This window comes from Equus quagga, chromosome 7 (genome assembly GCF_021613505.1).
Source record: "Equus quagga isolate Etosha38 chromosome 7, UCLA_HA_Equagga_1.0, whole genome shotgun sequence".
Lineage (NCBI taxonomy): Eukaryota > Metazoa > Chordata > Mammalia > Perissodactyla > Equidae > Equus > Equus quagga.
The window spans coordinates 22,281,722-22,296,314 of NC_060273.1; the positions used below are offsets into that span (position 1 = coordinate 22,281,722).

At 49.4% G+C, this 14,593-nt stretch overlaps 1 protein-coding gene across 1 annotated transcript; it reads right to left on the reverse strand.

Moving 5' to 3' along the window:
• Positions 1 to 844: 844 nt before the first annotated feature.
• Positions 845 to 14,593, reverse strand: KIF22 (kinesin family member 22). Its single transcript, XM_046667586.1, has 14 exons — positions 14,433 to 14,593; positions 8,234 to 8,429; positions 6,521 to 6,648; positions 6,276 to 6,430; positions 5,840 to 6,049; positions 5,527 to 5,757; positions 5,238 to 5,391; positions 4,990 to 5,125; positions 2,937 to 3,105; positions 2,247 to 2,415; positions 1,809 to 1,876; positions 1,216 to 1,428; positions 1,055 to 1,114; positions 845 to 965 (listed from the first exon to the last, which is right to left on the reverse strand). Exons 1-14 carry the CDS (start codon positions 14,518 to 14,520, stop codon positions 918 to 920), a joined length of 2,025 nt encoding a protein of 674 aa, XP_046523542.1. The 5' UTR covers positions 14,521 to 14,593; the 3' UTR covers positions 845 to 917.

The window sequence follows — 14,593 nt, forward strand, 5'->3', positions numbered from 1 at the left end:
GGGGGGTGGGAAGGGGGGTGGGGGCGGGGGAGGGGGTTGTTACCTGGAAGATGAAGCTGCTCCAGTTGCCGGGATCCATGGCGGAGGGAGGGAGGGAGGTAGCTCGCGCTCGCCCTGGGGCGGGAGGAGGTGGAGGCGGCAGTGGGGGAGGGGGAACCCAGGGAGGAGGCGCGCAGGACGGGCGGGAGGGGGGAAGGAGGAGGAGGGTGGGGGGAGCGGAGCACACTGCGCGCGGGGAGGGCGGGCGGGGGGCGCGAGGACACACAAGAGGCTGGAGCGGGCGCGAGCGCGAGCTCGCGCACGGCCAGCGGGAGGGGGGAGGCACGAGAGGAACTCTGGCGGGAGGAGGGACGGGGAAGCCACCCAGCAGCCCGAGTCGCCCCAAGCGCGAGACCCCCGAGACGGCCGCTGATTGGCTGACGATGGCGCAGGTGGTGGGCGCGCGGGAGACAGGGCGGCTTCGCTCTTCCCCCCCTTCAAAGATTCCACCCCCCTCCTCCCTCCGCCAGCGGCCGTTATTTCGCGCGCACGCGCACAAAACCGCTGTCGTTGCTGAGCGGGAGAATTGGGGAGCGCGCGCTGGGGGTACAGATGGGGCGGGGCTAAACTCTAAGCGCGCGCCCGCCTAACGGTCGTCATTATCTTGCTTTCGCATTGGCTTTTTGTTTCCTTTCGGCCACCGTCCTTTCCCACTCCCGGCTCCTGCGTTTTATTTACAGTCCGGGGCGGCTTCATGTTTTCCCAAAGATGGCGCCCAAAGAACTTGGCTGAGGGTGTTAGTCGTCCACCCAAGGGCAATTATACCCCCGGCCCTGCCCCCACAGTCCCAAAAATCAGGCTGAAGCACCGGAGTAAAAACTGTATTTACACAACAAGCGGTTATACAAGGATTTTAAAAAAGAGGAGAGGAGCCGCGGTCAGGAGGGGTGGCAGCGCAGGCCCGCAGCGAGACCCAGGATGTTCGCCTGCAACACAGGAGGGAAGGGAGAGCAGCGTTAGAGCCGGGGCGGGCGCAGGCTGGGGAGGAGGGGGCCGGGGCCCAGCCCGAGCTCACCTTCAGGAAGGACTCCATGTGTTTCCCGGACATGCCCTCCACGCGTCCCAGGTCTTCCACCTGGCAGGAGGGCAGCGATGGGGAAGGGGTCTAGGGCGTGCCAGGCTCTCCCTCCCCCCAGGGCCCACTCCATTCCGGGGCTGCCCTCCCTGGGCCATTACCTGGCTGAAGGGGCCGTGGAGCTCCCTCCAGCCCACGATGAGCTGCGCCTTCTTTTGGCCAATGCGTTGCAGGCTGCGCAGATCCCGGGCTGAGCCTTTGTTCAGCAGATCTAAGATTTTTTGGCGCCCCTGGGTCAGTAGCTCTGGGCTGATCTGTAGCTCCCAGCAGTCGTTAGCCTTCTCCTCCGACTCTGAGGCATCCAAGGACTCCAGCTATGAGGCAGGGGGAGGTGAGTGACAGAAACAGCAGAGTTTGCTGTTCTGCCCGTGGCAGCAAACTGCTTTGGACTCCTCTGCCAAGGATAGGAGCCGAACAGCAGCTACCTCCCGCCCTCCCTAGCCTGTCTCTCCCTCCTGTCAAGTTGCACAGAAACCTTTCCCTCTGGTCACTCACTGGGCTGACTCTCATTTTATCCAACTTGTGATAGAGTGGCAGCAGAGTTGCTGTGAAGATCATATGAGTTAATAAATGTAAATAGCTAATAAGTGTTCTGACAGGTTGTGTAACTCCACGGCCAGTGCTCTTCCCACTAGAGCTCACTACCCCTTACTTCTAGGCTCTAGGTGTAGCCTAAGCCTCCAACTACTCTCACCTTTCTCTTCCCGCCTTTCCTCTTCAGGATATGGATCTCGGCATTTGGGGATGCTGCCTGCTCTTGAACTGAAAGCAAGAATCGTGAACTCGAGTCACCCACCCTGGTAGCCACATGGTTCTCCCGTTTTTGATTCCCCAGTTCCCCTCCACCCCAAGTTAACCTCTTCTTTTGTTGTGTTTCCATGACCTTTCTTATAGTGTATTTGCAAGTAATCTCAGTTGGTCTTGCATGATAATCATTCATGCTCTTGTCAGTCTACCCCATTGTACTAAATGCCTGAGAGCAGAACACCCAGCTCTATTTCAGATCCTCCTCACCCCTCCTTCGGGCTGGCCTATGGTGGGAGGACACGAGTGACATGAGGACAGCTGCTTCTAACACCTCCTTTCTGAGATCTGTTATCTGGGCCCTCCTGACCCCCAGAGCCAAACTTACTCAGTTGTAGGGGCATCACCACAGCCTTTTTGAGGGGCTTAGCCACCGTGACTGTGCGGCGGCCAAGGGGTCGGAGCATTATGGGAGAGCAGTTCTCTTTCTCCTTTGGGTCCGTAGCCTCCTGGGCTAGCACCTTGGCTTCCAGTTCTTTTTGCTTCATCTTAAGCCTCTGTTGGAAAGGATCAGGAAATGTGACCCAGAGCCAATTCTAGGTCAGCTTGAAGGGCAATGAATTAGGAAATTGAGTGTGCAGGCAGTGTGCCTCGCCCTAGAGGGCAGGGCGAGGACCAATGGGAGAAGCTACCAGGAGATAATTGGAGCCCAATATAATAAAGGGTTTTCTAATGATCAGAGCTGCCCAGAGGTGGAATAAGCCACTTTGTGAAACACTGAAGGGAAGGACTGTTCAAGCAGATTCCTAAGTTAACTTGAGCCATGTTTCAGGAAATGGCAGTGTCTTGCATTTGTTCCTTTTACCTAGAATATTTTCTTCTTACATGTGATCTCAATTATTTTTCAAAGTTCAGCCATGTTAAGGACATTGAAGCAGGAGCTGGAGAACTGAGGGTTTCCGGGGTGGGATGAAAACTGGATCTGATCCAGCCTTTCAGTGCCCTTCCCTATCTGAAGATCCTCGGATTGCTTCTCAAGGCCGGTAGGAATCCCAGCCCCCACACCCTCAACACTTACCTCAATCTCCAAATTCTTCTCCTCCACTGTCTTCATGAGTACCATCCGCTCTCGCCTTGGGGTGCTCAGCAGAGGGGTCCCCTGGCTCCCCTGGGAACCCAGCAGGCGGTCCAAGCTTAGGAGGCGCTCCAGCATGGCTGGGTCCATGCTACTTAGCTTCTGTAGGGGGCTGAGCAAAGAGGTTACTCCCTATCTACCTCTTCTCTCATCACCCTCTCCAGCAGCAGGATTCCCCTCATCATGCCTTAATGTGGTATATTCTGTGGTTCCAAAACCCTAGTGTTAACTTTCTGGGCAACTATGAGCACGTCATCCAGACTCTCTGGATGCAGTGTCTTCATCAGGTGAATGGGGATCGATCACTACTTGCCCAAGTAACCTCTCAGGGATGCCAGGAAATCAGATGAGAACAAGCATTTAGTAAACACCTGCGTTCCAGGTATTCAGGATCTAAGACATTGCTCTGCTGGAGGTACTTACTAATGAAAAGTAAGAGACCTTGATAAGGTGATAGCAAGGGCTGTGTGCCTGTCCATTTGGAGGAGCAGCTGGGGAAAGGTGCACAGAGGCAGTCATCTTCAGGAGGGTTTTGAAAGCCACTGAAGGCCTCAAGTGCCAAGCCTTTCTCCTGTGGGCAGCAGCAAAGGCCTATTCAAGCAGAGTCCGGGACTTAATCTAAGCATGATGCCTAAATTTTGTTCCTTCTGTCTGGAATTTTTTCTCTCACATCTGATCTCAATTATCATTCAAAGTCAGTTTGATGCCACCTTTCCCATGATACCCAGCTTGACTGTGTTATCTTTTTTCCTACACTGTGAACTCGTTCCTCAAGGACAGAGACTGCCCTGTTCTTCGTGCGCAAGTGCCTAGGAAGAGCAGGATCAGAAAATATGGGTGAACACTAGAAGTCGTTTCTTCCTTCCTGGCTCTCACAGAACAAGAAGCTCCTCCTTCCTTATTGCACTCTGTAATATCTACCTTGCATCATATACTGATGTTCCTGTAGGAAATATCCCCTTCTGAAACATGAGCCCCCTAACGACAGGGTCTAAGTAGGTCTGATGTGCCCCATCTCTGAGCTTACCCAGGGTGCCAATCAGGCAGAAACCTTGCCTGTTCACGTGTAATACAGATGTGCAGGTGTTTCTGAGTTTGTACACAGAGGAAAGGGGACTGCTGAAAAGTGACTTGAGAAAGACAAAATTGAGAGATGAGGTTGTGAGTGAGCAAGCACCTTTTGTGTATGCCATCCTTCCTCAACTATAACAGCCCCCTGGGGCAGAGTGTGCACTAATCCTTGGCCTTCTCAGGTCACCTCTGTTCAGCAGTCTTAGGACTTATACAGTGTAGAGAGGCTTTTGGGGGGCTCAGAGTAGAAACAGGGCAAAGTTAAAACTGCAACTGGCTCCTTGGAGAATCATGGTTAGACACAGAAAGCAGGACTGCTTAACAGGCGTGACCTGAGGAGTAGTGCGTCCTGGGCCATGAGGTGGGGCTGTCAGAGCTGGAGAAGGGAGGACACACACACAGAAGGGACTTAGTGTAGAGAGGCTTTGTTTGGACTGAGGGTAGAAGCAGGGCAAAGTTAGGACAGCAACCAGCTCCTTGGAGAGTCATGGAGAGGTTGACTCTAACACAGGCTGAGGGATCTCAGCAAGACATTTCTTCATCTCTTGTCTCCATTGCCTTGTTCTTATCCTCTGTACCTGAAAGACCTGATCCAGATTATTCCTTGAGCCAGAAGCAAAAGTGCTTGTCCTTGAAACAGATTCCCCCAAATGTGAGGTTTTGCTGCCTAAAGAGGTTGGAAAATGGAAAGGGAGGGGACTAGAAGCTCTAGGAGGAGACCTCCTTAGGGCCCCAGGCAGCAGCACTGAGGACAGAAATTGATCTTAGCACTTCAGTGAATTCAAGAGAGCAGAATTTTGGGTGAATGGGAGAAGAACAAGTTGGCAGCTCAAGGATCTTCCGGGCTAAACCTGCTGCTGCTTTGCACCCAACCCAGACACAACAGGAAAGGAAATATGCCCAAGACCCCTCCCCCTCTGCTCACCTGAGTTTCTGGGAGGCAGAGGCTGGAGCTGCTGGGGGCTCAGGACTCCCAATCTCTTCTTCCTCAGGGCCTCGGGCTCTCTTTGCTTCTGATGGGCCTAGCAGTTCTTTCTGAGACAGTTTAACAGATGCCAAGACTAGGGGAAGATGGGGGTGGTGGTCAGCCTCTGTGCTGATGCTTGGTGGATCCAGCCAATTCCTCAATTGTCCAGATCTGGCCTTTCCACTCCTGCCAACCCCAGTCCTCACCATGAAGCTGCAGGCTCTCATTAGTAAAAGGCCGGTTGATCACCTCCTTGGACCTGGCAGCAAAGTTGAGCGCAGAGACTGTGTCTAGGTAGAAGCGTCTCTCAGGGGCAATGTTGGCAATGAGGATGCTGTGGGCTGAGCCACCCAGAGAGTCCTAAGGCATGGGAATTGGGCAGGGTGGGTGAGTCAGAAGCCCGCCCTCCCATTACTTGACTGCTATTCCCCAACCCCGCAGCAGGCCTGAGAACCTCCTTCTCCAGCCCCTTTTCCCTGAGATGGGCGGCCCGACCTGCAACAGGCGAGTGAGCTTGCTGTCCCGGTAAGGCACACGAGGGAGACCCTGGTTCAGTGCATCTACCACTTTGCCCAGTACAAAGAGGGAGGTGTTGATGGCTCCACTCTCCTTCAGCCGCAGGCCCTTGTTGCCTGTTCGCCGGTTGTCCTCTGAGCCAGCCAAGTCAATCAGGTAGAGTTTCCCCTCCCGCTGGCGAAATGGGGCCAAACGTTCCCGCTGATCCACCTGGGAGTAAAGAGCAAGGGCCTCAGGCTTAGCTCAGGCTGTAGAGGCTTTTAAGGTCCTCACCCCTGTCAGTGGGCCTCACCTTAACCAGGAGCACAGCATGACTGCGGGAGGAGCGCTGGTTGAGCCGGGTGGCACCTACAGTCCGATTTTGACTGGCTGGCAGGAAGTGCCGCTCAAAATCAGCAAAGCTAGTGATGGGCTTCTGCGTGAGGCCTGGAATCAGGATGTTTCCTCGACAGTCTTCTCGGATCACCAGGTCTCCTGATGCAGGATCCAAGAGATCTAATACCTGTTTGAGCAGTGAGAGGTAGAGCCAATTCCCCAGACACAGGCTGTTTACTTCTTGGGGATCAGTCTCTTTTTCTCTGATGGAATCTCACAAGTTTTACCATCTGCTACCCCAAACTTTGTCATTCCAGGTCGTACCTCCTTGCTAGAGCAGAGCTTCATGTTCTAGAGCTGGGTCTTATTTTGACCCTTTTTCTCTTCCCTTTCCAATCAGAGCAGGGTCTCACCTTTTCCTGGTAGATCTCTAAGTAGGACATAGTGACAGAGAGGGCCCATGGCCGGCCCTCAGCACCCTCCTCCCTTGTGAGCTGTAGGAGATCCATGAGAGCCCTGGGAATCACTCCAGGTTGCTCTGGGCTGCCCAGCATTGTGTGCGTCTTCCCTGGGGAAAGAGTGGAGAGAGCTGTGAGATTTTCCTCCCCACACCCTAGCCCTTTCTGACTCATAGCTGTTCCCTATCTGGCTCCCTCACCTGCCCCTGTGGGCCCATAGGCAAGCACGCTGGCATTCTGCCCTTCCAGCAAGTGCCTTAGGATGGGCTGCACAGATCCTGCATAGATGTCCTGCTGAGAGCTCCTCTCCCCATAGAATGCATCAAACCTGTAGGCAGGAAGAAAAGAGGAAATTAGTGGAGCGTTCCATTCTCACCTAGACCTAGAGGATAATACTGGCCTCAGATTTAAAAGAGTCTCTATCCCTTTTCTTGCACAAAGACCTTAGAAAGCACCCACTCAACACCATCCATCCCAGTCCCTATACTGGTGTTAGGAATATGGAAATGATCTAATGTCCCTGCTCCTGGGAGTTCTGCAGTCTAGTGGGATAGATAGATATTCATACTTTGCTGTGATTCAGGAAATGAAGATGAGAACACACTAGAAGGTGTAGCTAATTCTTCTTGAGGAAGGAAGATTTTGCCCAAGAGAGAAGAGAAAGCTATTCTAAGTATCAAAAATAGCACATAGACAAGACATGGTATGAAAGGGCAGAGCTTCCCAATCTTTTTCACATCACAGTATATATAGAAAGTAGTATTTGTACACCATAATGGAATAAATAGAGGATACTGCTTATGACTAGGTGAGACTCATCACACCTATAGTCCATTCGTTGCACTCTGGTCAAGAAGCTGTGGCTGAGGCCACAGCAGGGATTAGTATAAGTAGAGTATAGCATGTGTTAGGGGTATGAGGCTGGAAAGAAACTAAAGCCAAACTGTCAGGGGCCTAAAATGGGGTTGGCAAACTTTTTCTGTAAAGAGCCAGACAGTAAATATTTTAGGCTTTGTGGACCATATGGTTCCTTTCACAACTACTCGACTCTGCCATTGTAGTCGGAAAGCAGCCATAGACAATATGTAACTAAACAACCATGGTTGTGTTCCAATAAAGCTTTATTTACAAAAAGTCTCCTGGTCAGATTTGACCTGCAGGCTGTAGTTTGCCAGTCCCTTGCCTACAATGACAGGCCAAGGAGTCTGAACTTTAAATCTCCACTGGGATTTTTTTTTTTTTTAGATTTTGTTTTTTTTTCCTTTTTTCTCCCCAAAGCCCCCTGGTACATAGTTGTATATTCTTCGTTGTGGGTCCTTCTAGTTGTGGAATGTGGGACACTGCCTCAGCGTGGTTCGATGAGCAGTGCCATGTCCGCACCCAAGATTTGAACCAACGAAACACTGGGCCGCCTGCAGCGGAGCGCGTGAACTTAACCACTCGGCCACGGGGCCAGCCCCTCCACTGGGATTTTAAAGTAGCTGTCCTTGTGAGTATCTGGGTGGTCTTCTCTGATACCACCCAGCTGCAGCCTATGTTGGCTGGCTGGTCTATGTACCTCCAACCCTTCCCACCCCTCCCCAAGACCCTAGCTGGGGCTCTCCTGCTCACCTTTGCTGCTCCTTCTCCTCTTTGTGCCTATTTCCCCCACAAGACTGTGAACAGTAGTAATGTGTCTGATTTAGCTTCCAGTCTTTTCCCACAGTATCCTACAGAGGACCCATCACAATGGGCACCCGTGAACATTTCCTGAATGAACAAATGAAGCTGTGAGGAACAAAGCTGTACTAAGGAAGGAGCAAGGATCCTGAAGAGGCAGGTCTGAGAAACCATCTGGGCAACTGATAGTGTGAGCAGGCCTAGGTGATCCCTAGTGTCACAGGGATGGGAGGGAAGAGTGGCCTGAACCTTACTGGTATTTAAGAGTCTCCTGGTGGTTCCTCCAGTTGGCAATCTCTAGAGAACAGCTGTCCAGGCCCCGTACACAGGGGGTATCATTTTCTCCAGCTGTTCCATCCACAAATGGTCGCAGTCGTACAGCCACCCTTACTCGAGCTGGAGGTGGGCGCCGGCCAGCTCCCACCTTGCTTAGCCGACAGCGACCAGCTCCTGAAGGAGAGAAGAGAAGTTTTAGGCATGAAGTATGGTGAAAGCACAGAGGAAGCAGGGACCAGATTTGCTGAGAGGTAGGGGTAGGAGTCTTGGAGGAGGAGGTACTTGATGTAGCTGAGCTCTGAAGGATGAATAGGAGCTTGCCAAGCATTCCAGTCATGTGCAAAAGCATGGAGGTGTGAAAGCGTAGCTTCCCTGGAGAACTGGTGGGGCAGGACTGGTGTGTGTTCTGTTAGTTAGGGTGAGCAGAGAAGGGCAAGACGGAAGAAAAAGATGAATCCAATACATGGTCTCACAAGGAGTACAGCGGGAGTTGAAGGAGAGAGATTATATACAGGTCAGGGACTGTAAACCACATCGTGTACTTCGCAAGCATTAACATTTATTAAGCACTGACTCATGCCAGGCATACTTTAATCTTCATGGCGTCCCTGAGATGTAGGTTCTATTAGTCCTTTTTTACCAAATGAAATGGCTCATAGAGGTGCAGTAGCTCTTCTGAGCACCAGGATATTTTATACATGGGGCCATTACTTTATCTTGTATCATAACCTACATTTTATCTTTTTGCTCTTCAAAGGAGGAATAAGCAGAGCCTATAAACAGAATAAATCCCCAGCATCTTATAGACTAGAGACCTCCATAACCTTGACAGAGAGGCAGGGAAAATGGCCTGGAGGCTGGGGTCCTAGGGATATCATTGGGAGGGCCAGGGGCCACAGCTCCTTTTGGGGAAGGTCTTTCCACCCTGGCTGTACTGTGGGTGTCCCCACGCTTGGCCTCAGTTCCTTCCCTGCTTGATAAGTAGGTCCAGTGTGGTGTAGATTGTAATGTGTACACAAATAACCTGGAAGATCTTGTCAAAATGCAGATTTGGCATCAGTCCTTGGGGTGATGCATGAGATTCTGCATTTCTAACAATCTCCCAGATGCTGCTGGTGGGACACACTTTGAATTGCCAAGGTGTTCGTAGACCACATCCTGCGGGGTTGTTCTAAACATTAAAACAGTTGACATTTGCCCCCACCCAAAACCAGTCAATCAACTGCCTTACTTTTCTGTGCCTCTATTTCCTACCTAGGGTTTACAATATATACTTACATGTGTATGCCTACATACACACACACACTCTCTAAACTGTTAACAATGGTCTTCTCTTGATGGGGTATTATGTGGGTTTATTTTCTATGTTAACTAGTTCTATAATGTTGTAATGTTTGCATTAAAAACAACAACAACACCACCATGGATGTCCCTGTTTGGCAGGAGTAAGGTTGAGAGGCAGCCTCTAGTCTCTTTTTGTCCTTGCTCAGTTTGCAAAAGGCAGACATGCAATCCTTCTCTATTGTAAGCTTTCTGTTTAGTTTGCTTCTGATAATTAAATCTAAGTCATTTGGAAAAAGAAAAAAGGTTATGAATTATTTTTATCATCAGAAAACACAAGATAAAACTAAAAAAAAAGCGTCTTTATTTCTATGAGGACTGAATGAGCTGAAAAATATGTTATGAGGAGGGTACTTCTTTATTTTACATTGGGGGATACCATACTGTGGCTCACAGCTAACAGCCGAATTCAAACCTAGATCTCTTCACCTCCAAAAATCTGCTTTTAATGAGGATGCCATATTGCCTCCCTATTATATACCAACTGGGGAAGTTCTTGGTAGCTCTGATTCCTTTTGTGCTGGTGGTAGCAGCTGGTTGTTGGGAGTCATAGACCTCATATAAGGCAAGAGGCCAACACAAAAACATCAAGACAAAAAGGTGGGCAGACTACCCCTGGAAAGAATCTTACACATACATGGGGCATACTCATAAGCAGATGGCCTATTTCAAGAACTGGGCTTCTGTTGCTTCATCTGACACGTGAAGCTGGTAACACTATTTCTCACTTTCTGGTTTACAAAGCACTTGGACATCTAGTTTTCATTTGATCCTCATGGCAATCCTGAAAGTCAGCAGCAAGTAAATAGGAACCTGCAGATGCACCTGCGCAGATGAGAAAACTAAGTTGCAAAGATGTTCACCAACTTGTCAAAAATGTGTGCAGGAGCCTTTCCCTTGCCTATCTTTCTCAGATTTTTTTGTGAGAACAGAGAAAGACGACAGAAACAGAAGCACTTAAGGAAGCTTAGTGATCAATTCAAGGGGAAGGGAAAGTCTGTGGTGACCTAGAAAGAGGGTAGATTCTGCTCAGACACAGGTGAATGTCAATTCCAGCTCTACCACTTACTAGCTTGTGACCTTGGGCAAGTGGCTTAACATTCATGTGCCCTGTTTCCTTGTCTCTAAAGTGGAGTGGAATGGGCCTTGGAAAGGCTTAATGAGGATTAGAAGAAGTAACATATAAAATGCCATCACAATAACTAGCACATAGTAGGTAGGTTCATCATTCAAGGTAAAATGGCCTGGGTTCAAATCCCAGCTCTGCCACTTAAAACTAACTAAATAATCTGGAGAAATGATTTTCTATTCCTGTGCCTCAATTTCCACACCTGTAAAATGGGAATAAAAATATCTACTAGTTGGGCTAAGGCAGTAAATAAGGTAATTCAAGGTAATTCATGTAAAAGTGCTGAGAACAGCATTGGTACTTGGTAAAAGCTCAGTGTGTGTTTCATTTTACATTCATCCCCCATTTTCCAAACAAGGAAACCTCAGTATAGAGAGGTTAGCTAATTTGCCCCTGGTAAACAGCCAGGTAGTGACAGAGCTTCAAATGAAGGTCTAACTCTAGGGTTCGTTAAACGAAACCCCGGGCCTTCTCAGCCCCTTCATCTTTGTATCTCCATGGGCCTTGGAGTCAGACAAGTTCCACCTACTAGCTGTGTGATCTTGGGCAGGCTTCTTAACCTCTTCAAGCCTCAGGTTCTTTTTATAAAAATAACTACAGTATCTACCCTCATAAGATTGTGAGGAGTCAAAGGAATAATGTACATACAACGTTTAGCACAATGCCAACAGCAAGGACTCAGTAAATGTTAGCTGTTGCTATTATTATTACACTCTTTTGCTACTCACTTCTCAAGGCAGCAACTCACTTTTGCCCTCACCACTCAGCAGGGTCATCAATTACCTCCTTACTGTTAAATCCAGTAGACATGCTTGGTCCCCATCCTATTTGACTTCCCAGCAGTATTCAACATCCTTGATCTGCTTTTCTTTGGGAAATAGACTTTTCCCTTGCCACCCACTAGCTCTCTCTTCACTCCTTCTTAGTTTCTGCCAGTCTTAAATGTTTTTCTAGGCTCCTTCTAGCCTCTCTCTAGACCAGAATTGCTCAATTTTGACACTATTAACATTTTGGGCTGAATAATTCTTTGTGGTGGGGCTGTCCTGTACATTGTAGGATGTTTAGCACACACTATGTACTAAACACGTCAGTAGCATTCTGCACCCCCCCTCAGCCCCACCCAACTGTAACAACCAAAAATGTCTCCAGACATCACAAATGTCCCCATGGGGAACAAAATTGCCCCTAGTTAAGTACCGCTACCCTGATTCATTTCATGGGCATGGTCACCTGCTCTCTTGGCTCCAATTACTATCTTAAAGCTGATGACTCCTAATCGACACCTCCACACCACAGCTCTCTCCTGAACTTTGGATCCACATTCCCAGCTGCTGCCCTGACATCTTCTCTGACATGGCTGTCAGGTACTTCAAACTCCTCCTGTCCTAAACAGAACCCTTCCCCATCTCTCGCAACCTCATCTTCCTTCCATGCTCTCTAACGAGAATGAATGGAACCAACTCCAAAAATGAGAGTCTTCCTTAACTCTACCTTCTCTCTCACTTCCCGCATCAGTTACTTATTAACATCTGTCAATTCTACCTTTTTAAGTGAGTCCACTTCTCTCCATTCCCACTGTACAATCTTTGCCAAAGTCATCATCTCAACAGTCTTCCAGCCGGTCTCCCTGCCTCCAGTCTCACTCCCTTCCAATCATTCTCTCTCCACTTCTTTCCTTGCACTGTAAGCTCTCAGCCATTATGAATTTCCTTCAATTCCTACAACACACCAAGTTCTCTCACACCTTTGGGCCTTTGCACATGCTATTCTCTCTCCCTGGAATATCTTCTTTACCCCACCTACCCCCCAAGTGACTGAGGTAAACGCTTATACCTTACTTCCTCTAAAAAACTTTCCCTTGTAAAATTACTCTCCCACTAAGGCATTGTTAGGTGCACCTATGGCTCTCTTTAGCTCCTCCATCTAAGCACTCATCACACCCCACTGTACCTGCACATTTGTCTGCCTTCTCCATCTGACTGTGAACTCAGCGACAATAAGTCTTTTTCTGCTACCCTTTGTATCTCCAATGCCTGGCAGAGAGTAGGCTCTCAAGGAGTATTTGCTGAACAGGTTAAGATGTGGTGAATGAACTAACATAAAACATGGGCTTGTTCGTTCCCTGTTTTCATCATAAAAGTGGCTCACTGCCATTCTTGCCCCAAAGCTCAGTCCAGGGGAGGAGGGAAGGAGAAGCACACATAAACAAGTGCTTACACTACATCATAAAAGCAATTTTGAGGGTGCACAAGGCTAGCACTTACTTATTCTAATTTCCCCCCTCCCACAATTCCCAATTTTCATTCAGCTTAACTCTTTTTTATTGACTAGGAATTTAAGCCAAAGAGAGCAACTTTAACCTCTCTTTACATCATAAATAAGAAATCATTTAATAGTCTTGTCGTCCTGCCACGGCCTGGCAAACTCTTATCCAACCTTTGAAACCCACCTTAAATATCACTTCCTTAATGAAGTCCTCCCAGAATACCCAAGGGTTTACTTCAGATTCTAACTCTCATAGCATATAGATAGATGTATATACACAGACATACATATCTCTCATTGCTTTTCATATTATATGTTTATATGACTACGGAAACAGACTATAAGCTCTTGTAGGGAAGGGACAGTATTCATTCAAGCATTTTTACGATATTAGCTATGTACCAGACACAGTGGGTCTTGGAAGGATGAGGGGAGGTTGGGCTCAGACAGCAGGAATATGATGTGCTTGGGCATAATAGTTAAGAGCAGAGGCTCTAGAGTCAGACTGCCTGGGTGCAAATTCAGACCCCAATATTTACTAGCTGTGTTAACCTTGAGCTAGTTACTAAACACATCGTGCCTCAGTTTCCTCATCTGTAAAACGGGGACAATAATAGTAACCACCTCATAGCATCGCGTTGAGACTAATTAATCACCATAAATGCTTGCAACTGTGCCCGGCACCTAGCAAGGGCTCAATATGTGTTTGACATTCTACTAAATAGCTTTGTTTTGCCACAGAACCTGACAAACAGGGACTCAAATAAACTACTATGGTGCCCACCTAATCACTACCAGAATTCAGTCTACAGGCAGAGAGGAGACGCATATGTAAACAAAGACTCGCAAGATTCTGAGAGTCCTCACGGACTTTCCAACCCTACCATAGCACTGACTTCCACGGCTGGAGTGAACGGAAACAGTCCCTTATTTCCCTTTTTCTGGGGTCTTAGCGCATCTTATGCTGTGGACTCACACCCAGCTGCAGCCCGGCTGAGCCCCGCCTGCCCTCCGACAGCCCTCAGGGATCTCCCCGCACCCAAACACGTCATATACAGAACCCTTCCCCCTAAATGCGCGTCCAGCTCCCTTCCTTTCGTCCTTACGGTGAGAACGTTAGCCACTTTCACTCGCTTATTCACGTAATCTCCTGAGATCGGGACATCGTCCCCATTTTACAAAAACACTGAAGCTCACAGAGGAAAAGGGCGCTGGGCTCAAACGAAACTAGTGCCGGAACCGGGTCTCAACCCGGGTCGACTGATCCGCGCGGACAGCAGGAAACAGTGAGAAGGAAAGAGCGAGGTGGGCTGCCCAGTTTGCGACTCCCCACTCCCACCTTCCCCCTCCGCGCACCCGCGGAGTCCAAAGCAGACTCCGACGCATTACCCTACAAGGCTCCAGGCTTCGTCGCCCCGCCCCGCCAGGCCGGCATCGCATACCCGAGGTCGCTGCCGCCATCCCGCGTCGCCTCAGCTGCGCCGGAACCTCCGCGTCCATTCCGCTCTCTCTTTTGACTGCCTGTCCCATTCGAATTTCCCGGTGCCCCGCCCCCTCTACTAGGCTCCACCAATCACGGCTACTCGCCGCCGGAAGCCCCTGC

Bases quoted from the DNA above. Each gene is read 5' to 3' on its own strand.
- KIF22 (XM_046667586.1), bottom strand. From the start codon at position 14,520: ATGGGACAGGCAGTCAAAAGAGAGAGCGGAATGGACGCGGAGGTTCCG. The intron at 8,430-14,432 runs GTATGCGATGCC...TCTCTCCTTCAG, and splicing joins GATGGCGGCAGCGACCTCGG to GAGCTGGTCGCTGTCGGCTA. The intron at 966-1,054 runs GTGAGCTCGGGC...CCTGTGTTGCAG, and splicing joins ACATGGAGTCCTTCCTGAAG to GCGAACATCCTGGGTCTCGC.